The following is a 24,260-nucleotide window of genomic DNA, read 5'->3' as shown; positions in this document are numbered from 1 at the left end:
ATTTATATCCCCCCTTTCTCTCCTGTAAGGAAACTCAAAGGGGCTTACAATCTCCTTTCCCTTCTTCCCCCCCTCCCCCACAAAAACAAGCACTCTGTGAGAGCTCCAAAGAACTGTGGCTAGCCCAAGGTCACCCAGCTGGCATGTGTTGGAGTGCACAAGCTAATCTGGTTCATCAGATAAACCTCCACAGCTCAAGTGGCAGACCGGGGAATCAAACCCGGTTCTCCAGATTAGAGTGCACCTGCTCTTAACCACTGCACCACACTGGCGGTACCCAGTTCCCTAGGCCACTCCTCCTAGGGCATGGAATCCAGACCTTTTGCCATTTTGGTCACCCTTCTCTGGACCCGTTCCAGCTCGTCAATATCCTTCTTGAATGGCGGCGCCCAGAAATAGACAAAACCACATGATGACTTTTGCCTGGGTCACGGGAGGTTCCTGTAGGTCAGCTGTCTGCATGGCGGCTGCATCTCACTGAGCTATTTCAGCAAACGTTTTGTCCCATGGAATTATTAGCATATTGATTCCTTCATTCTGGAAAGCAGTTAATGCACATCCAGTGACCCATGAGAGAGCGGGATTTATTTTAAAGCACCGTACTAAATGCTAATGGCAGTGGGATACATCTGCTTATGTTTCGAAACAAGTTTCTGCCTCCCGCTTTTAAAAACGTGCGCATGTATAATTTCCTTTATCTTTTCTCAAACCTCTGTCTGTTCCTTGAAAGATGCAATGTAATCCTAATCACCGGTTCCATCTCTAACAGGGTGTTCTTTTTTCTTCCTTCCTTTGTTTTTGTCTTGTCCTTTTTGTTTTTCGTATAAAGGAGCCTCCTTCCATGAATTCAACCAGCTCAGTGAATTCTAAAAAGTTTTCTGCAGCGTCTCTTAAACCAGGAGATATCTTTGAGGTCGAACTAGTCAAAAATGAGAACGGCTTGGGCATAAGTGTCACGGTACTGTTTGACAAGGTTTTTAGCTGTTATCTCTTCTTCTCCACTCCAGATGACCTGTTAAAAATTCTGGCTTACAGGATAGCAGTGGACCTTAAAGAGGCATTGCCAAGTAACCTCTGCAGTTAATCTCTTAGTCCTTGTAATAAGCAGCCCTCAACCGATCTATGTATACCATGGGGCAGCTCTTCCACTGCAATTGCTGTGAGAAAATATCTGTGTTGAGTGTTTCCTGCAGTCCTACATGCCTGTTTTTATTGGCTTTAAACACCTATGCGCCTGCATCTGGTAATATTAATCGGGTTGTCAGATGCCAATTTGATACCCATACTGGAAACACAAATATTTTTCTTCTCAATCTGAATGAAAGCCCCCCTGGTTCACACATAAATTAGCATAGGATCACAGCCCACAATGATTATTGCATTAGAACTGTTAAAATACTCTTTTCCCCAGCTGGGCAGCTTTCCCCTGCAGCAAACTCTCCGAAATCAATGAGCTGAGGTCAGCACTGGTGTGGTTCAGACCTAATGTGAAACTTTGTTTTATTCTAATGGCAATTAGTTTGTGAAAACATAATTCAGCTTGCAAATAGTCACTTAACATTCTGGCTGGCCTCAACTAATTTTCATCACCATCACTATGGCCAGGCATGTCTGTAGCTGGGGCACCCACAAGTGAAGCACCTTCAAACAAACCAGGCAATTCACCATCATACATCATGCAAAATCATGGTTAAGACTGAAGTTGATAAACCACAAGGGTTGGTTAATACCCTAAAAAATCGGTAACATTTGGATTCAGATTTATTTGGGCATAAAAACACCCCAAAAATACAAGAAAATTCAGACCCGAATTTTTCAGATATACCCGAATATTCGGGTTTATCTGAATATGTTATTTGTCTTATTCGGGCATACAGATAATTTTATGGCCAAATAAATCCGAATCCGAATTTTACGGATTTTTTACGGTATTTACCAATTCTGTTTGTTGCATCCGAATCTCCAAGCCTATAAACCACCTTTAGATCCCAGTTTGGTGGGTGCCTACTACTCTTTTCCACTGAAAGATTAAAGTACAGTTTTATATTCATCTTCCACATGCTGGACTTTCTTTGTCACAGAATACTTTGCTTGGGTCCTAGGACATACTTAGTTCTGCATCTCTCCCCTCCCCCTCCCCCCCCCCCTGGTTCATCTTTTGCCATCCCTCCTTCCCCTTTAGGTTTTGCAGCAGCCACTCCCAGCAGCAGTACTGGGTCATCACTGACCCACGAGGTGATATCACATCACATTTGCTAGGCAGACTATATTTACTGGGTGGTGTGCCATTGCCTTCCCCATTTGTCTACATTTTACCTCCAGCAAGCTGGGTATTTGTTTTAATTTTTAATTCAATTATTCGATTTATAAACCCCACCCCTAACCATGAAGCCTGCTGGGTGACTTTGGGCTAGTCACAGTTCTCTCAGAACTCTCTCAACCCCATCTACTTCACAAGGTGGAGGAGAGGAAGGGAAGGAGTTTTGTAAACTGCTTTGAGACTCCTTATAGGATAGGAAGGGAGAGTATAAATCCAAACTCTTCTGGTCTCTAATCTTGTGAGCTCCCTCTGCTGGCTGCAAGGCAGAATGCCACCAAACACTATTTGTACTTTTTTTTGCTATTGCTGTCTAGTTACAACCAACTTACGGTGAGTGTAGAGTTTTCAAGGCAAGAGACGTTCAGAAATAGTTTGCTATTGCCTCGCTCTGCATAGCAAACTTAACTTCCGTGGTGGTCTCCCATCTAAACTCTAACCAGGGCTGACCCTGCTTACCTTCCGAGGTCTGACAAGATTAGGGCAGCCCTGGATAATCCAGATCAGGGCGTTTGCATGTGCTTCAGTTTAGTTTTATTCATTTAAAACATTTTGTGCTACCTCCCCCCCCCCCCAAGATGGTAAAACATCAAACATTCAAGATCACCAGATGTCAATTCAGTGTGCTTTTCAGATGTGCTTTTCATACGTGCCCAGAGATAGGAGACAGCATAGCTGTGTCTCTTCTTCTCTGATTCCATCACTTACTCTCCTGCATGGAGCCTGCCTTGGATTGCAAGCAATGTTCAGGTTTCACTCTGCAGCCAGCTAGGCAACGGGGCAGGCAGAGGAGCCCGAGGAGCAAATGGGGGAAGAAAGCCACGTCTGCTTTGGCTCCCAGGTCCTCAGTTCGTTTAAAGTGAAATGTGACATTTCTAGATCGCAGCCCAGCAACTCTGAGACCTTCTTTTTTTGGCCTGTGTTTTAAACTGTAGGAAAATTCCATCTGGCTTTATAAGATCCCTTGTATTTCTGGTCTGTAGCTGCTTGGCAATGTCACTTTAAAGACAAATTCCAACCTGGAGATCTGACACTTTCTGTTTATTGCTCTTTGTGGGGGCGTTCAAAGGGCAATCTTTGGTTCACAATCCAAAGATTTTACTGCATTTCATAACTGTTGGAGATCCATTCCATTGAGGAGTGTAAATGACAGTGGCATAACGTGAGCAAAGGTGGGTTGCTGTTACCTATCTCTATGCAACCTTGGACTATCCTGGTGACCTCCCATCCAAGTACTAACCAAGGCCTATGAGAACTCTACCCCCTTCTCCAGTTGAGACTCTTAGATCAGAGGTGTCCAACTCTGGCCCTCCAGATATCCATGGACTACAATTGCCCCTGGGCAGGGGCTGATGGGAATCATAGTTCACGACCATCTGGAGGGTCAGAGTTGGACACCCCTGCTTTAGATGGTAAGGTTCTCCTTAGCAGTGTATAGTGATTTTTTTTTAATAAAGAGCCAGCGTAGTATAGTGGTTAAGAGCAGATGGATTCTAATTTCCATTCCTCCACCTGAGTGGAGCTTCTCTGGTGAACCAGATGTGTTTCCACACTCTTACATTCCTGCTGGGTGACCTTGAGCTAGTCACAGTTCTTTGGAACTCTCTCAGCCTCACCTGCCTCACAAGGTGTCTGTTGTGGGGAGAGGAAGGGAAAGGAGCTTGTAAGCCACCTTGAGTCTCCTTACAGAAGAGAAAGGTGGGGTATAAATCCAAACTCATCCTCTTCTTCCTCCTCCTCTTCCTCCTTCTTCTTTAGGACTTAGTTGTTTTAATAGGCACACCCCCCCCCCTTTTACGACCAATTGTCAGGGAGTCGAAAACTTGGGGGATCTCATTAAGGCATTTGGGTTGAGCTATGATAGTGAAAATTCTCAGGAATGACTTTAGTGCAAGGAAATGAGAAAAAGTACAATCTCCCCCAGCTTAGTAGCCGGTGCGGCTTAGCTTCCAAGATCTGATGAGATACTGGGATTAAGAAAATATGGTTTGCCAGGGGCTGTACTGTTTCTTCCCCACATAAGTTAGAGATCCGCTCTTCTTAAAATGAGACGTGAACCTGCCGATTTAGAAAACTCGTTGGCTATTTCATAGGTGACACACACTATAATTTTAGGATGTTACGTATACTTTGCATATTGTTTCTGATTTGAAGCTGCAAGCAAAAATGAATGAATAAAGTCACAATAGTCATCAAAACAATAGACAACAAAATCTGCAATTTCCACAGTTCAAGAAGATGGGAGGTGGTATCTTTAAGGTGGGACTGGGCTGCTGGTTTTGAGTGCACACAAACTTCTGCTTACTGCCCAGTTGCTCTGGCATGAAGCTCCCACCCACTACCCACTTCAGAATGAGACTGGCCAGATAATTCCTGGCAACGGTCCTTTGCCTTTAAGATCTGCAGTGCAGGAAGAAATCCAACAATCAAGATTCTCCTGTCGTTGAATTAGAGGGGGGGAAATGGCTTGTTTAATTTTTGCTTTTTGCACAGCTGTTCACAGAGAGCAGAACCTTGCCAGGAAAATAAAATGACAGTTTCTCTGGGGCTTCAGATGTTAAAAGAAACCACCATCTGGCCAAGAAGAAAGGAGGCTTTCCCCTTGTGTCTCTTTTCTCCATGGCTAAAAACGCACAATGGCCCCCAAACTGGTGGCTGTAGCACTCACACATATTTTTCATAGTGTTGTCCTCACAACTGGAACTTGGCCAGTTTGCACCCCTTCCTAGAAGTCTCCACTCTCATCTCTGCAATGGCTGCTGTTTGCACGGGGGCTCTGGGGTACAGCTTTCAACCACCACCGTTTGGGGTGGTTTTGCGTGCGGCTTCTGCTTTCACTTGCTGATGGCCTGCTTTAAACATTTTGGGGGGAGGTTCCATAAAGATGGGTTAGTATTCTGGATTTAGATGTCTGGCTTCTATTCTTACATCTGCGTTTTAAATTCCTTTAATCCACAGGGAGGTATAAATACCAACGTGAGACATGGAGGCTTATATGTGAAGGCTGTTATTCCCAAGGGAGCAGCAGAAGCAGATGGCCGGATTCAGAAAGGCATGTCATCTCCTACTTTTCGCATGAGAGTTCCATGGGATTTCGTGCAATACTGTTTTTTTTCACAATACTAGGCTCTAAGCTTGGGCCCCTTCCGCACAGGAAGAATAATGCGCTTTCAATCCACTTTCACAATTGTTTGCAAGTGGATTTTGCTATTCCGCACAGTAAAATCCAGCTGCAAAGTGCATTGAAAGTGGATTGAAAGTGCGTTATTACACATTGCTTGGACTACACTGATACATTAAATATCCTAGGTTCTTGGAAATAACTCGCTGCGTATGAAGGAAAACTCTGGCTGAAGATCTGCCAACTGTGATTTCAAATAATAAAACGCAATCAAGTTGCAATTGACTTGGAGCAACCCCAGGGCCGTGGGGTTTTCAGGGCAAGAGGTGGTTTGCCATTGTTTTGCTCTGTATAAAAACCATGGTTTTCGTTGGTGTCTTCCATGTAAGCTATAACTGGGCCAGACCCTACTTCGCTTCCAAGCTCTGAAGAGAAATGGCTAGTCAGGGCTATTCAGGCTATTGAAAATATAAACCTACTAATAAAAGGTGCATTAAATAAATATTGTTAGGCAAATTTACAAAGGATTGGTCTGTTGACACCTGTTAATCCTGATAATTGTGGAGAACCTCCATCTTCAAAAGCCGTATATCTTTGTATCAGGTACAGGCAGCAAACAATCGGGCTGGCTATAACCATCCTGCACAGCTTGTGAGCTTTCCGGGAGCATTTGACTGATTACTGTTGGTGCCCTTGATCAGATTCAGTGTAATTGGTGTGTCTGCTCCGTCATTCCACTTGAACGTTTCTTCTGCACTCGTGGTGCTGAAATGGATGGCTGCTTAGTGGAGCTTGCATAGGAGAAATTTCCAGTGGATCAAGCTATCATCAGTTAGTAGCTATTCCACGTAATAGACGCTTCCCTTTCCTTCCTAACCATCCATTGTTGGTTTCTAGGTGACCGAGTTCTGTCTGTCAACGGTGTTTCTTTAGAAGGCGCTACCCATAAACAAGCTGTAGAAATCCTGAGGAATACTGGCCAGGTAGGAGGTGACAGCTGTTACTTCTCTCGTTTCAGCCAGTTTGACTGTCATTTTTCTCAGTGAAACTCCCAATCCCATCATTCACCAACCTCACCAGTGGCAGAACAGCCTTGTTTACTCTGGTAGCGGCTGCTCTCCCCTGTTAGGCAGAAACAATCACTGCCAGAGTGAGCAAGACACTCTCCCTGTCTGCATTCATAACATATGTGTGACATGTGCTGACATCTTTATTTATTTATTTCTGAGGCTTTTATACCGCCTTATCCCCGAAGGGCTCTGTAGAGCAGGAACAGGTGCAAGTGCACTCCTCTGCCCCCCCACCCCCCATGATCAAACACTCTGGTCCCACCTTCCATACATCATATTCTTGCCACAGGCACACAGTACTTTTTGTGCGTACAAATTGCACATCTTCGTGTAGATCCAGTATGAACAGAACAGTTCGGATGCTTGTAGGCACTTTGCACACATTGGGAGGAACGCTTATAGGTGAAGGGAAAACCTATGCTCTTGGTCCCAGGGGAATCCTGCCTCCCTTTGTGTCTGCTCACGACATCCTGTCTTCTACATAGAGAATAGCTGTTGCTGCTGTTGCCAGAGATGAGGACAGGGAAATGTGTGACTTCTTTTCCTCCAAAATTGTCTGGCAAGACATTCATGTAAACTCCTTTTGAAAAAGAAGAGAAGAGTTTGGGTTTATACTCTGCTTTTCTCAACTGGAAGCAGTCTCAAAGCTGCTCACAAACTCCTTCCCTTCCTCTCCCCACAACAGAGGTAGGGTGAGAGAGTTCTGAGAGAATTGTGACTAGCCCAAGGTCACCCAGCAGGCTTCAGGTATAGAGGTGGGGAAACAAATCCAGTTCCCCAGATATTAGTCTGCCACTCATGTGAAGTAATGGGGAATCAATCCCGGTTTTCTAGATTAGAGTCCACCGCTCTTAACTACTGCCCCAGGGTGGCTTTGAGCAGCTATTTATAGGATTGGAGGTTGCCTCCTTACATGGCTTTCCAGAATAGGCAGAGGTGAGCACAGGTACATTCATTAAGAGAGTTTTGTTTGAAACACCCGTGAAGCTGCTTTATACTCAGGCCCATTCCGCACATGCAGAATAATGCACTTTCAATCCATTTTCACAATTGTTTGCAAGTGGATTTTGCTATTCCGCTGCAAAGTGCATTAAAAGTGGATTGAAAATGCATCACTCTGCACATGTGGAAGGGGCCTTAGATCCCTCGGTCCATCAAGGTCAGGGCCTTAGGTAGAGGTCTTTCACAATCACCTGCAACTTGGTCTTTTTATCTGGAGATGCCATGATGGAGATTGAATCTGGGGTACCCTGCATCATAAGCAGATGCTGTACCATTGAACCCCAGTCCCATGCATTAAACTCTGATATTTTTTGCAGCAAGGTGGTTGCAGTTGCCCCACCATTTCAACTCTTAACTAATTGGTGTTTGTTTCTGCAGGAGGTTCACCTTGTGCTGGAAAAGGGGCAGCTTCCAGCCACCAAAGTCCACGCCCCTGTGACTCCCCAGTGCACACCCCCAGTCCAGTCTGGTCAAGGTGTCACTCCAGAGAGACCCAAAAAGAAGATTTTAAATGCCAGAGATTATAACTTTGTCACTGATGGTGAGTGTTTTGTCGAATAGCAAAGTGGGCTTGAACCCCGCCAGATATTTCAAGGAATTGCTCGTGTTTTATTTCTGGAATGCCAGTTGCTTTTGGGGTGCTAAAATTTAACATTCAACCACTTCAATAGAAGAGAAATCTTCTGTCGGTCTACCTGTCATATTTCCAACAAACCCTTCTTCTAAGGAAATCAGGATTCCACACATTGTTCTTTTCTTCTTTAGTAGTTGAATCAGCCTAGGATAAAATTAGGAACTACAATTCCCATCAGCCAATTGGCCATGCTGGTAGAGGCTGATGGGAATTGTAGTTCCTGAACATCTGGAGAGCCGCAGGTTCCCTACCCCTGGTCTTAGCCTTTCAACCATCCTGTCAGGTAGCTAAAGCGAAGAGAGAGCAGCTGGCCTTCTGTCACTTTGGAGTCCTTTATCTTAGTCCAATGCTTTAACCACTGCATCATTCTGTCTGTCCTTCTCTGCGTCTCTTAATGCATAGCTTTCTGGCCAAACTTTGGCTCATTCCGCACATGCAGAATAATGCACTTTCAAACTGCTTTCAGTGCTCTTTGAAGCTGTGCGGAATAGCAAAATCCACTTGCAAACCGTTGTGAAAGTGGCTTGAAAACACATTATTTTGCATGTGCGAAAGGGGCCTTTGTTCTGTTTGGTTGTGGTGGGTTTTCCAGGCTGGTGGATCTTGGTCCTAAAGTTTCGCCTGCATCCATGGCTGGCATCTTCAGAGCTGTATCACAGAGGGACATACTGTGTCCAGTGCTCTGTGCAAGCACTGAACTTCTGTATTTACTTCAGAAGCTTCTCTGAGTATGCCCAGTGTCCCGTGTTCTGATTGACTGTTGTATTTGAGTGGCAGCTGCAAGTGCCTCTGAACGTGCCCGGTATCCTGTGTCCTGATTGGCTGTTGTTTTCAAGTGGCAGCTTGAATGAACGTCAGGCATGGAGATCAGGCAGCTGGATGGGAAAAATAAACCGGTCCTGCTCCTGATTGGTTTTTGCACAGTAACGGGTCACACTGGGATTTTTAAAAAGACCCTACAAACTGGTAATTTTTAAAAATCCCGGGCTAAGGTAAATATCACAGGGCAACACCAGGGCAGGCCCGCATTAGCACCTGGAGCTGTGTGGAATTCTTGGCTGCACAGGGATATTTTTCTTGTTCACCCCGGGATATTTTGGCCGTGCGGAAACGGCCTATGAGAACAAGTGTGATGCAGTGGTTAAAGTATCAACCAAAGTTGATACATGTTGATACCTTAGCTTTAAATTTTTAATCCCATGGTTGATAATTCTCCAGTATTTCTTTTGCAGACAACACATTTGAGGTGAAGCTACTGAAAAACAGCTCAGGCCTGGGCTTCAGTTTTTGCCGCGAAGACATTGTTTCTCCAGAACAACCAGGTTCCAGCATCGTCAGGGTTAAAAAACTCTTCCCTGGACAACCTGCAGCAGAAAGTGGGCAGATTGATGTCGGGGACGTCATCTTGAAAGTGAACAGTGCTCCATTGAAAGGACTGTCCCAACAGGTTAGTCCTCCTCTGTGTGGCCAACTCTGCAGTGGAGAGGTGGCCTCAGGAGGTAATTTAAAGAAGGGGGCAACAGTCATCCCCTCCCACCCACCAACCCACCCACCCTACCTAGCAACCAGAGCAGCTAGTGTTCCATCCTTGTTTCTTCCACATGTATGTTTAAATATACCACTGTGAACTGCATATTCTCAATTGAGCTTTTAGAGCTCTTTCAAGATGCAAAAGTTTGGAAAGTCCTGGGAGGCATTCACAGCTTGGCCTGCTGTATTGAGACATATGTGGGGGAACAGGAGGAATGAAACATTAGATGCTTTGTCTCCTGGATGGGGAAGATGGTAAGAAGTGGGGGAGGGGGCCAGAGGGCTGTGGAGGGCAGTGACTTGGGATAAGATCTTCTATTGCAGTGGTGGCGAACCTTTGGCATTCCAGATGTTATGGGCTACAGTTCCCATCAGCCCCTGCCAGCATGGCCAATTGAATAGCCCATGGCCAATTGGCCATGGTGGCAGGGGCTAATGGGAATTGTAGCCCATAACATCTGGAATGCCAAAGGTTCGCCACCACGGCTCTATTGCATCACTCCTTCCTGCCTGGCTTCATTTATTTTAGCAGTATGTTGCCCAGTTGAATCCAAGCAAATAATATCTTCTCCCTCGTGCCTGCAGGAAGTCATCTCAGCTCTCAGGGGAACATCTCCTGAAGTCACCCTTCTCCTCTGTAGACCTCTCCCTGGAATACTTCCAGAAATTGATCCTTCTTTATTGGTAAGGCTTTTTATGAATCGCTGCACGTTTGGGAAGACTTGGGAAAGTTTTTCATTTCCGAACTGTTAACGTAGAGGTTTTACTGAAAGGATTTTTTTCTCTTTGAGATTTTGAAGTCTTCCAGTTAAGTATTCTTCTCCTGTCTAATCAAAATTCAAGCCCAGTAAATTGTTTCCTGTGGTTTTCCTTAGCAGTAAGGAATTCAGGCAGCTAAAATCTAGCAATGCTCAGTGGAAATCAAGACCAGTGTGCCTTTTAAATCATGATTTTCTGAAATATTGAGGATTGTGAACTTTTTTGATCTTTTAAAAAAGCTGTTTTGATTCTGGTGCGTGGCCATGCTTAGCAGTGTTTCCGATTCTCAAATGGATGACGTGGGGAAAAATGATTAAAATTGAAAGTTTTTCTTCATTATTTTCAAAAAGCAGTCTGTATTTAGATTTTGGTAAGACGTGCATTTATTGGGAGAGCCAGCGGGGTGACTGTAATCTGGTCAACAGGGTTTGTTTCCCCGCTCCTTCTCATGAAGCCTGTTGGGCAGTCACAGTTATCTCAGAACTCTCTCTATCCCTCCTCTCTCACAAGATATCTGTTGTGGGGAGAGGAAGGGAAGGAATTTGTTAGCTGCTTTGAGACTTCTTGCAGTCGAGAAAAGCAGCGTATAAATCCAAACTCCTGTTGAATGGCAGTCAGTTAAAATCAAATTTTTAACTAATTACACAGATCTGGAGATGCTGCAAATTATGCTCCAGGCATGTTCAGCAGTTGAATTTACCATGTTCAAAGGTGTCATTCAGATGTGAGCCAGTCATCTCAGCTGATCTAGTTTGTGCCAAACGGCCACAAATGCCTTCTGGGCACGTTTGCATCAGGTTTTTGCAAAACTGCTCATGTGCAAAGGGGAACAACTCAATCCAATTGGCAGCCATTAGCGTCACTAAGGGCTACTTAGATGAACATCAAAGGGAAAGATTTTGTTAACACGGTATTTATTGTTGACTGGTTTATATGATTTGTGACTGATGTAATTGTTTCTTTAAAGAATTGCCTCTTGTGTGGAGCAGTTGCTTGGCAAAGACAGGAAGCAGCAGAATTCGGTTAAAATGTGTAGGAATGCACTCGCTGTGGTGTAATTGTGGTGTAATGCCTGGTTAGGAAGGAACAAATTGAAACTTCTTGCTGGGCAGCCATAAATGGGATGGCGCTCAAACGATACTCAGAAAATTAGAACATCTTTCCATTTCTGACTGGTGAGCGTGATGTGAGCTGAATTACCAGAGCATCCCTGCACAGACCTTGAACTGGTTGAGAGCAGGTACCTTTTGTTTCCTACGGGAATGATTATGGAAACCTTTGCACACTTCACGATATGAGCTGGCTGCGAGTTGAGCACAATCAGTACATTCTCCCAGCTTTAGTGCGCGGCTCAAAAGTGAGGCAGCATGGTATAGTGGCTGGAGTATTGAACTAGAATTGAGAGACCCAAGTCCGTAGCCTTGTTGAGCTATGAAACTTGGTGAGGTTGGATCAGTCACGATCTCTGAGCCTAATCTGCTTATCTTTGTTTTGGAGGTACAATGGAAGCAGTGGTGGGATTCAAATAATTTAACAACCGGTTCTGGTGGTGGGATTCAAATAATTTAACAACTGGTTGTTTACAAGCACCATTTTAACAACCGGTTCTGCCGAAGTGGTGGGAACCTGCTGAATCCCACCACTGAATGGAGGAGAGGAGAACTGGTTTAATTCCTCCGAGCCCCTACAGGGGTCTGCAACCTGCGGCTCTCCAGATGTTCATGGACTACAATTCCCATCAGCCCCTGCCACCATGGCCAATTGAATAGCCCATGGCCAATTGGCCATGGTGGCAGGGGCTGATGGGAATTGTAGTCCATGAACATCTGGAGAGCCGCAGGTTGCAGACCCCTGCACAACAATGGGAATGTTGGTATGTGAGTTCTATGAAGTTGCAATTGACCAACAGCAACTCCTAGCAAAGGGCCTTTCAAGACAAGCGAGAAACAGAGGTGGTTTGCCATTGCCTTCCTCTGCGGAGCCGTCCTTGGTAGTCATCCATCCCAGTACTGGACTAATGCTTTTAACTTCTGAGTTCTGACAGGGTTCAGGGCTATACCATTACCATCTCCCACATTACCATAGATGTGAACCGATTACGGTTGGTAGCTATTAATTCTTTGCTTCCTAAAGTCACCACTGATATAATATGTCTCTCTGTTACAGACGCCAATCCATTCCCCATCACAGATTTTCCCAGACAGCTGTAAAGGTAACTCCCAGCCCTTGAATGGAGAACAAGGAGACAGCTCAGATGAAAACGAAGCTACCGCCCAGGACAAGAAGCAGATCAAGTCCACAGCCAGGAGGAACAGCTACAGCGATAGCAGCGGGAGTGGCGGGGAAGAGCCTGTGGCAAACACAGCCCAGATCGCGAATGCAAGGTGGAGCTCTGCTCTGTACCAGGCGCCAAACAAATTGACAGCTCGAGTGCACAGTTCTTACGAGACTCCCTGCAGTCAGGAGGAGGCTATACGCACATTATATTACTCACCTCATGAGGTGTCTAGGAAACTGGAACATGAGGAAGGGTAAGTTTCCTGTGCGGGCGTGGATAACAGCATCACCTGGGTTGGCACACTTTTTTTTTTGTTTATTGCCCCTCGTATAAGAATTTATTTTATTTATGACACACACACAAGCCTTTATTGGCATACAAAACAGGACAATATTTTAAAGCAAAACAAGTTTAAGAAATACAGTTAAAATTACTAATTTCCAGTATAAAATTTGCAACAGTTTCACAAAAGAGCACATCAGAGCTGTTCAGGAGATTGGGTATCTTATAATACTCTTGCCACTGAGAACATTGCAAGAAAATGGAATTAATGTATTTCATGCGTATCTTATTGTATTTAGGGCATACAAACAGAGAATGGTCAAGTGTTTCTATTTTATTTATTTATTTTTCATTCTTATATACTGCCCAGCCCCCGAAGGGCTCTGGGCGGTGAACGACAAGATAAATAAAACAGACCAGTGTTGGAGCAAATAAATAAATACAAGTTACAAGAAGATAGGCTCCACTTAATCATGACATTAAAACCCCATTGAAACCTCATTAAACAGTGCCTCATTCAAACAATCAAAATTACGCATAAGTGCACAAAAGTATTGGTGTCCGACTTAAAACTCATAGAGACCCTCCCAGAAAAAGAGGAAGGCGAGCGAAGGGCCCCATACTTGTTATGGGCCCAGAGTGTACAGGAGAGCAAAATTTAGAGCCTAATCTTTGCAGAATGGTATATCTCCCAAGGCCCATATACCCAGGAACGTTTTGGAAGGCTATAAGTATTGTTTGATTTCCAGAGACCTTTTTATTGATTCACTGGGATTTTTAGAACATTGATAACGGCACATGGATGCCTCGAGGGCTGTCAGCGGGTTGGCTTTTGATTAGCTCTTTTCAGTTGATTGTTTTGATTCATTTAATCTCATTAATCCACTTAGCAAACATATTGTGAGACTTGGGGCCAACGTAATAGTGTAGCCATGTTTGAAGAACCTCACAGCAAAAGGAAGTAAGTTGTGGGGGGAAGGGTTCAGATTACTTTACACACCTCCCACTTTGGAAGTAAACATTAGACTCACCCACACTTTATATGTGAACAGAGTAGATAAGTGAATATGTCTGTCCTCGCTGTGCCCAGGGTGTTCTGAGGAACAGTATTTTAAATGGAAGTGAGCCACCTTCAGCAGTGGCGTAGTGGTTAAGAGCAGGTGTACTCTAATCTGGAGGAACCTGGTTTGATTCTCTGCTCTGCCGACTTAGCTGTGGAGGCTTATCTGGGGAATTCAGATTAGCCTGTACACTCCCAACACACGCCAGCTGGGTAACCTTGGGCTAGTCACAGTTCTTCTGAGCTCTCTCAGCCCCACCTACCTCACGGGGTGTTTGTTGTGAGTGGGGAAGGGAAAGGAGTTTGTAAGCCCCTTTGAGTCTCCTATAGGAGAGAAAGAGGGGATATAAATCCAACTCTTCATCTACTCTGTCTTTATCCTAAAACAGGACTCAGTGGGCTTACAAAATAATTAAAACCAACAGTTCAGAAAAGCTGTATTAAAGGACCACATCTCCCCATATTGCCCTACCCCTCTGTTCGGCAGAGGGGAACCTCTTCGTGATTCCTGGCCTGAGAGATATCCATCTGGCTTTGTTGAGAGCCAGGCCTTCTCCGGCCTGGTGGAACAAGTTGCCAAGTGATGTCAGGGCCCTGCGGGAGTTGTGACCATTCCACAGGGCCTGTAAGATGTTTCTGTTCCACCAGGCCTTGTCCAACTAGCCAGCCGGATTGAATGTCATCAACCATCTCTTCGGCCTCTGAGGGTGGGGAGGTGGAAAGGTCTATTCTTTGCCATTGAGATTTAATTTATTAATGCTGGGGCACAATATTGCTTTCTGTTGGTTTTAATTATTGATGATATGTTGTTTTCAAGGTTTATTGATCGTCTTAGTGTCGGTGTTGTAACCCACTCTGAGCCCTGCGGGGATAGGGCGGGAAATAAATTTGAAAAAAATAAACAAACAGATAGTAAGGCGATCAGTAACAGCCATAGATTAAAGAACTGTCCAGCAATCACATAAATATCTTCAGCTGCACAAAACACTCCACACTGTGCCATGGAGAGAAACACATCTTACTGTGACATCCCTCTGAAGATGCCACCCATACATGGGATTAAATGATAGGAAGAAGAAGAAGAGTTTGGATTTATATCCCCCCTTTCTCTCCTGCAGGAGACTCAAAGGGGCTTACAATCTCCTTGCCCTTCCCCCCTCACAACAAACACCCTGTGTGGTAGGTGGGGGCTGAGAGAGCTGAGAAGAACTGTGACTAGCCCAAGGTCACCCAGCTGGCGTGTGTGGGAGTGTACAGGCGAATCTGAATTCCCCAGGTCGCTCCTCCACAGTTCAAGCAAGCGGAATCAAGCTCCAGTCCCTCAGATTAAAACCCCTATGAAACTCTTAACCTCAACATCCCACTGCTGCTCACTGGAGCTAAAACTACCAGACCACGGCCACGCAGCCTGGAAAATCCACAACAGCCAGTTGATTCCGGCCATGAAAACCTTTGGCAATACATCTTCAAATGTCTTTAAAATAGTTCAGACTCGGGCCAGATGTCTGCTAGGAGTTCTGTTGTCTCAGGACACCACCTCATTTTGCTTCCCGTTGTCCCGTGTAGTAGCCCTCCATCTTCTCTGCTGTTGGATTTGCCGGCGGTGCCAAGCTGCAGAACCGTCACACCTGGCTCAAAAGATGAAAACCACCCTTCTCTCACTGAGCTCACAGCGCCTCAAGGAGGCCTGGCAGCGCTGTTCAACCAGCTTGAAAAAAACGCAGAGGAATATGAACCGGTAATTGCTTCGGTTTCTTCTTAATCACGGCGTTGCATTTGCTTTTTCTTTGGCTGTGCAAAGTGATGGTGTCAGCCATGTTCCCAGGTGGCTTTTGGAGACTACCCTTTTTCCCCGAATATAAGACATCCCCTGAAAATAAGACGTAGTAGAGGTTTTGCTGAAGTGCGCAATATAAGGCATCCCCCGAAAGTAAGACGTAGCAAAGTTTTTGTTTGGAAGCATGCCCGACAAACAGAACACAGAAAAATTAAGACATCCCCTGAAAATAAGACATAGCACAAAAATTAATATAAGACACTGTCTTATTTTCGGGGAAACATGGTATGTAGTATAAGTAATTAATGTGTCTAATTTAGGTTGGGGATACCCAGATTCAAGCCTGTTAGGTAAGTTATAAGTGACGTGAATGAATGAATGAATGAATGAAAGAAAAGAAAGAAAGAAAGAAAGAAAGAAAGAAAGAAAGAAAGAAAGAAAGAAAGAAAGAAAGAAAGAAAGAAAGAAAGAAAGAAAGAAAGAAAGAAAGAAAGAAAGAAAGAAGCTATTTGTATGATATCCACATGAAAATGACATAAAAATCAGTTGGGGCAGGAAGCATCTCCTTTTGTGTGTAACGGACTGTGCTTTGCCAGTTCCTAAACTGTTTCATACTGAAGTGCTCATTTCTTCTCCCAGGAGGTGGAACTCAACGTGACCCTGACAAAATCAGAAAAGGGTAGCCTCGGTTTCACGGTGACCAAAGGCCATGACAGCGTTGGCTGCTATATCCACGATGTCCTTCAGGACCCCGCCAAAAGCGATGGGAGGCTACGACCCGGAGATCGCCTCATCAAGGTGCAACTGAATTCAAATATGGGCCAAAGTGATCCCACATTCTCCTCATTCATGAATAAAGTGGGTGTCAGATTTAAAGGGGAAGGGCATGCGAGCGGTACAGAGCTCACCCTTACTTCTTTGTAGTCCATCGTCTGAATTCTGCTTTTTGATAGGTTGCCAGAGATTTTGGGGGTGGAGCCTGGGGAGCACAGGGCCTGTGGAGGGGAGGATCCTCGGGAATATACTGTCCACCTTCCAGAGTAGCTATTTTCTTCAGGGAAACTGTTCTTGGTCATCTGGAGATCAGCTGCAATAGTGGGAGATCTTTGGGTACCACCTGGAGTTTGACAGCCCTACCCCTGGAAGTGAGCCATGCTGCGAGAAAAGGGAGTGTAGCCATGGAGCACAGAGAGGTCGGGCAGAGGGGAGGATTCAGCTTCGCTCACTCATGCAACAGCCCCACCCTTTCAAGCATGAAAATGGCAAATATGTGCACAGACAAGGGTGCAACATGAAGTCACTTTACATACTTTACAACCTAGAACCAGGGGGCATTCATTGAAAATGCTGGGGGGAAGAATTAGGACTAGCTTTAAAAGGGGCTTGGACAGATTTATGGAGGAGAAGTCGATTTATGGCTACCAATCTTGATCCTCTTTGATCTGAGATTGCAAATGCCTTAACAAACCAGGTGATCGGGAGCAACAGCCGCAGAAGGCCATTGCGTTCACATCCTACATGTTAGCTCCCAAAGGCACCTGGTGGGCCACTGCGAGTAGCAGAGAGCTGGACTAGATGGACTTTGGTCTGATCCAGCTGGCTTGTTCTTATGTTCTTATGTTCTTATGTGTGTGTTTGGACATCTGGGGCCCCTGCAGTCTGGGCCCTCATCCAGTCCTGCTGGCAAGTACCGAGGCCATCAGGGAGGTGGAAGGTAGTCAGATCAGATAATCAGACAGTGTAGAGGTATAAGTAGGTGAATTTTCATGGCCAGGTAGAGTGGGTACAGCTGATCCATCAGCTTTGTCCCCAGCAGTATGAGCTGATTGGTTGTTTGGGATCATCTAATTCTCAGGAGCAAAGGATGCAGGGCCCGATAAGTCTGACCACCACTCCCCTCCCTTTGGTCCCAGTGTTAGTCATTTTGCGAATCAACAAATATTTTACTACCTGGAAACATGTATTCGCTTGTCCGAATCATCACTGCACCAAAGAGCCCTTTCTCACAGCCTGTTTAACTCCAACAGGTTAACAACACAGACGTGACAAACATGAGCCACACCGATGCAGTCAGTTTCCTTCGATCGGCTCCAAAGACGGTCAGGCTGGTGCTTGGACGTGTTCTCGAGTTACCCAAGATACCCGTGTTGCCGCACATGCTGCCCGACATCAGCCTGTCTTGCCATAAAGAAGAACTGGGTAAGTACTCTCTGGCCTGCAAACCGGGGCTGCTCAGAGCATGGATGCATTTAACAGCCAACGTTAGACTTTGCTCAAACTTTCTTGCAAGCAAATCAAGCCAGAGGTGTAGCTAGGCCAGAGTGCGCCTGGTGCACACGCTGGCTTTCCCCCCCCCCACGGCCCCCCAGCCCCCCACGGCACCCCTGCCCCCCCCCACGGCACCTTCCCGTGGAACCCCACCCCACTTACTTTTAGGAAAGGAGCAGGCCAAAGAAGCCTGCCTGCGCCTGGTGGGAACTACATTTCCCAGGATCCCCAATGCAGGCAGGCTTCTTCTCTGGGATGTTCCATTCCTAAAAGTAAGTGGGGGGTGCGCCGTGGGGGAGTGCTCTGCGGAAGGAGGGCGGGGGGCGCCGTGGGGAGGACAGCGGGGAGGCCGCTGGGGGCGGGGGCCAGAATCACCCCCACGTGACCAGAATCGGTGCACCCGGTGCGTTGCGCACCCCCCCGCCCCCTGGTGGTTTCACCACTGAATCAAACCCCCGATTCCGAGCACCTTTGTGCCTGCACAATAACCACCTATGCTACAAAGTCATGAATTTTCATGCCTTTAAAGATAGCTTCCATTTACAGTGGGTTTGCATTTCACAGCCGCTTCTGCACTTGAACAGTCAATGAACTTTGTCTTCTCGGTCGCTGCTGGAAAAGCACATCTTCCAGAGTCACAGTCGAGTTATTAAAATAACCTGCTTTTCAAGAGCCTGGATGGTCTCAGCTATCTAATGATCTCATTCGATTTCAGAAGCTAAGCAGCATCAGCCCGGGTTAATAGTTGGATGAGAGACCTCCATAGAAGTCCAGGGTGGCTATGCAGACGGTGGCAAACCACCTCTGAACATCTCTTGCCTTGAAAACCCCTAGGGCAGTGATTCTCAACCTGTGGGTCACGACCCCTTTAGGGGTCGAGCGACCCTTTCACAGGGGTTGCCTAAGACTTTCTGCATCAGTGTTCTCCATCTGTAAAATGGACAAATGTTAGGGTTAGGGGTCACCACAACATGAGGAACTGTATTAAAGGGTCATAAAGGGTCAACTGTATTAGGGGGTTGTCATAAGTAGGCTGCAAAGTGACCACCACTTTTCAAGTACTGAGTCTCTCCCAGTTTGCCCCCTCTTTGCATGAATTAATCCTTTTGTGGGGAAGTTTAGCTTCCTTTCCTTTTAGTTGTCAGTGCAGGCTCCATGTGCCAGGAACACTTGAGTTGCAACAAGCTTCCCATCAGCCCCTACCAGCATGGCCAATTGGCCATGCTAGCAGGGGCTGATGGGAATTGTTTAAAGTCCACTTTTTTAACATCTGAGGGGCAGGAAATGAAAACATACTACAACTCCCAGGAGGTAATGAGACCATGAACTTGTACAAATTGATGTGAGTCTGGATGCCTCTGTAGTTATTAATGGAAAATGAACAATGCTTCCATAACAGGGCACACATAGAGATATTGTAGGAGTAGAACTCAAAATGTGAAACTTTCCACCATTGGTAAGAAAGTGGAAGCTGTGAGAAAGCAGCATGGAATTGCGTGTACACCATTGTCTTTTCTCTGCACTGGTTGACTTCAGTTGTTCAGAGGCAGATGAAGTGTCTGTTAAATGGTTGTGGTGGGTTTTCCACGGTTATGTGGGATACGTGTTAGCCTGTGGATTAAATGTTCCTGACATTTCACCTGCATCTGTGGCTGGCATCTTCAGAGGTGTTTCACAGGTGTTCCTGTGATACACCTCTGAAGATGCCAGCCACAGATTCAGGCAAAATGTCAGAAACAAGATCCACCAGACCACAGCCACACAGCCCGGAAAACCCACCACAACCAGTTGAATCCGGCCGTGAAAGCCTTCGACAGTACACTGTCTGTTAAATATTTGCCTTCTGTGAACAAAATAAACTGAGCCAGCAAATAATCAAATATCCTCGATGCAAATCCCATTTTCAACACAGCAATGGTTGCAGAATCATTAGTTGGTACATAAAGGAACAGGATGGTGAAATTGTATACAGATCTTTTTCCCCCTTCTCTTTTGCACCAGGTATCTCTCTCGCAGGTGGTCATGATAGCCTTTATCAAGCGGTCTACATTAGTGATATCAGTCCAAAGTCTGCCGCAGCTGTGGAAGGAACTCTCCGCATGTTGGACATCATCCATTACATTAATGGGATCAGCACTCAGGGAATGTCTTTGAAAGAAGCAAAGAGGACGCTGGAGACGTCACTTCCTGCGGTGGTACTGAAAGCAACAAGGTATGTCTTGGGTGTGGCCAAATGTGATAACTGGCCTTCAGTTTTACGCACCTGCAAGGCACAGACAAGGTAACAAATTACTGGCTTGTAAAATGTGGGTCTCGGAGAGCTAAGCCACATGTTCACAGATCAGCCGGAATGTAATCTTATGGGACTGTACAACTTCAGAATGGAGGTATGTGTGATGGGTGGGAGGGTTTGCAAGTATTCACCTTTCCTCATTTTAAAGAAAAATGCTCTGCATGTAGAAAAGTAGTGCCTCAGGGAACTGGTTTCAAGCATAACTTTCTGACATGTTGGCTTTCCACATAAAGAAAGGCTCTTTTTTAAAAAAAATGCTACTTTCCTGTTATTTAAGGGAACGCTCAAAAGTAGACTCCCTTTCCTGTTTTCTGAAGTAATACATTCTTTCTGCGATAATTTTTAAATTTTGAGTTTTTAAAATTTGATTGGTTTTGTGCTTTTGAATATTTTTTGTATTATGCAAAGCTGCAAACTCCCTAGACCATTTTTTTTTAATTAGAAAGCATGGCACAGAAATATTTTAGATGAATCTTGCTGTATTGTTCTTTGTTTAGTCATATCTAAGGATGCAACCCTAAGGATGCTTTTATGCTGCCAACCCATTGGCTAAAATGGGAGTTATTTCTGAATAGACCTGCTCAGAATTGCTCCCTGAGTTTCCCTTATGTATGTGTGTGTTATCAAGTTATAGCTGACATGGCAACTCTCAAGGATTATCAAGGCAAGAGAGGTTCAGGGCTGCTTTGTCATTCCTCTGGAATTCAGCATGTACTGAGAGAGTTCTGAGAGAACTGTGACTGGCCCAAGGTCACCCAGCAGGCTTCATGTGGAAGAGTAAGAAATAGAACCTGGTTCTCCATAGCAAAGCCCACCATTCTTAACCACTGTGCCATGCAGGCTTTCCTTTGGCATTAGAAATCCGAAAACAGCCTAATTTGACTAAACTTTTGGAGACAAGAGAATGTTGGGAGCACTTGAGAGACATGAGGCAGGGGAGAATCCAGAAGAAGGTATAGGAATTGACTGTAGCCCCTGAGAGCTTACTGAATTGTAGAAAAGTTCAGGTAGGAAGGTGCCAAAAACGTTCAAATCATGTGTCTTCTTCCATCTCTTCTTCCTGCGCCACCAGCCTTAGCAATCACTCTCACTAGACATGTTGTACTATATCTATATCCAGTTTGCGTCCAGTTTTGAATGAGCTGAATGCAGAATTTCTCCTCGTTTCAGAGATGCTCATCCAGTGTTTCCGAAGAATAAAAGCACAACGAACTCAAGTCCAAAGTCAGTCAAACCTAATGGTAAGAAAAATAATTTTATTATTGATATTATTATTTATTAACATTATTAACAAATATTAATTGTTATTAATATTATTATTTATTATTCCACTTGAGAGGAATTTATTGATGTAGAAGCACGAGGAACAGGAAATAAAAACATCCAAATACTACTTGCATTTTCTCAAAAGTATTTCTGACCAGGGCCCCTTCCGCACATGCAGAGTAATGCACTTTCAATCCACTTTTACAATTGTTTGAAAGTGAATTTTGCTATTCCGCCCAGTAATATCCAGCTGCAACGTGCACTGAAAGTGGATTGAAAGTGCATTATTCTGCACGTGCGGAAGGGGCCTACGTTCAACAGGAATTAGTCTCTAGCAATAGTGTTTAGTAAGCCTTTTAGTAGGCACTTTTTACATAAACAAGCATTGGGTTGCAAGTGGATTTTGCTTGCCACAACCTTCCACATGGGATGTTTTACCTTACCCCTACCAAGCTGTAGTGTGCATGGCAGCTGTTTTTTATCTTGGAAGACACAATGTTAGTAAGGGTTCTTTGATATTAATTAATTGGCAAGCAACCACCTTTCACTTTCCCTCCATCTTTCTTTAAGGTCATTTCGTCAGTGAGCCCCATGGCAGAGCAGAAACAGGACTTAATGCTCATGTGCCCAAGGTAAGTGCCTTGGTACTGGAGGAAGTAAATATCTGTCATGACTAGTAAATATCTGTCATGACTAGTAAATATCTGTCATGACTAGACTAGTAAATATCTGTCATGACTAGACTAGTAAATATCTGTCATGACTAGTAAATATCTGTCATGACTAGTAGCCTGACAGCTTTATATGTCTGTATGTAACCTTAAGGAGACAAAGACTTTCTGTGTCTGGAAGGTGCCTTTACTCTTTAGGAAGCAGTTGAAGACAGTTTTATTTAGGACTGCATTTGGTTAAGATTAGTCGAGCCCTGAGTAGAGGTTTTAAATTCTGGTTTTAGTTTTCATGCTGTGTTTTTAATCTATGTTTGTCAGCCCCCCTGAGTTCAGCAAGGAAGAAAGGCAGCTAATAAATGTTTTAAATAAACAAGTAATAACTTGGTGTGGGAGGATGGCTGATAAAAAGCATCCCCCACTTCCAAGTCTTATGTACTTATTTGCAAAGCTGGACTTGTTGGATTGACTGATAAATATTGTCACCTCTAAGCAGAAGGTAACAGCGTGTGAAAGGTGATAGTGTTTGAGAGTCTGTTGGTAGTAGGTTAGGTTCTGACAAGTTTGGAAAAGACTCCTTGGCCGTTTCTGCATGGTCCAAATATCCTGGGATGGGCAAGTGAAATATCCTGGTTCATGCAAGTTTTCCGCACGGTTCCTGGTGCTAAAGCCGGCCTGCACCGGTGTTGCCCCGCAATATTTCCCTTAGCCCAGGATTTTTAAAAATCGCCAAATTTGCGATTCTTTTCAAATATCCCGGGGTGACCCCACTGCCATAAAAACACCACAGGAGCAGAACCAGTTTATTTTTCCCACCTCACCTCTCTGGGTCGACCAATCAAGAGGGATTCACTTACGGTGTAAATCAGTGGTGGGATTCAAATAATTTAACAACCAGTTCCGAGATTCAAATAATTTAACTGGTTGTTTACAAGCACCATTTAAACAATCGGTTCTGCCGAAGTGGTGCGAACCTGCTGAATCCCACCATTGGTGTAAATACAGAAGACCTTGGCTCGGCTCCTGGAAAGAAATGTGCAGCCATGTGGAGGGAGAAACCAGTTAAAATAGACACAGGTTAAAAAAATTCGGTGGTACACAGGTATAATTTTGCCGTGTGGAAATGACCCTTATCACCCTTATCTGACCTACCTGTTCGACGTGGCTGTCTGTATTTCATAGACCAGCACTGATACAGCCAAATTCACATTGCAAACTATACTTAAATAATGCAGATGTCTTGGTTTCCTTAGGTTAATGGTGATTTAAACAATTGTCATAAGAAAAAAGGGCTGGGGAATATCACGGTATCTAAAGAGGCATCTCCAAGTGATGCTGCTAGTCTGACTTCAGATTTTTCCAGCTACAATAACAACTCTGGTAAGGACAATGATTTACATACTTTTCTCTTGAAAGCTTTTACTGAGTGCCTTGGAACAACTCCACCCACCAGTTAAATTGAACGAGGCTGTTGCCATTATTATTGTGATCATGCATCCTGTTTCAAGCTGTAGGCACCAACAATGCATGTGATGCCTTATGCAAGAACATAATGTGTAGTGGGAAAGGTGGGAAATAAATAAGGGAAAGGTGGGAAAGGGGTCTTTGGAATGCAACTGTTCTGTGAGCTCTATTGTTTGTATTGTCTTTTTCCAAAGCAGTAATGGGACTTCGTAATTATTTTATAGGAGAAGTGCAGGACGACGATTCTTATGATGAAGATGATCACAATGAAGTCATTCAGTACCTTTTGGACGTTGTAGATGAAGAAGCCCAGAATTTGTTAAACCGGAGCAATGCCGTATCTGGGAATCACCTGCCAGGTACCCGAGGGAAACCCCATAAAAAGCTACTAGAAGTTGTACCCGAATTGATGCCGTTTGGCAGATATTTTTTAAAATGAGGACTGCAGTAGCCCGCAGCGCCCCAACAACA

General features: G+C 44.8%; 1 protein-coding gene across 1 annotated transcript in view; it reads left to right on the top strand.

The window, feature by feature from the left end:
• Positions 1–24,260, top strand: part of PTPN13 (protein tyrosine phosphatase non-receptor type 13) — a 187,154-nt gene that overhangs the window by 143,413 nt on the left and 19,481 nt on the right. Inside the window, 15 exon segments of the mRNA XM_048509456.1 lie at positions 830–973; positions 5,276–5,369; positions 6,336–6,421; positions 7,889–8,051; positions 9,377–9,591; positions 10,260–10,358; positions 12,600–12,964; positions 15,620–15,791; positions 16,470–16,628; positions 17,858–18,029; positions 20,100–20,310; positions 21,562–21,632; positions 22,228–22,289; positions 23,579–23,705; positions 24,014–24,148. Coding sequence (XP_048365413.1) covers positions 830–973; positions 5,276–5,369; positions 6,336–6,421; positions 7,889–8,051; positions 9,377–9,591; positions 10,260–10,358; positions 12,600–12,964; positions 15,620–15,791; positions 16,470–16,628; positions 17,858–18,029; positions 20,100–20,310; positions 21,562–21,632; positions 22,228–22,289; positions 23,579–23,705; positions 24,014–24,148 — 2,275 coding nt within the window.

Source organism: Sphaerodactylus townsendi, linkage group LG10 (genome assembly GCF_021028975.2).
Source record: "Sphaerodactylus townsendi isolate TG3544 linkage group LG10, MPM_Stown_v2.3, whole genome shotgun sequence".
Classification (NCBI taxonomy): domain Eukaryota; kingdom Metazoa; phylum Chordata; class Lepidosauria; order Squamata; family Sphaerodactylidae; genus Sphaerodactylus; species Sphaerodactylus townsendi.
Note: the sequence above shows the minus strand (reverse complement) of the source record. Positions and strands in the feature narration are given on the sequence as shown.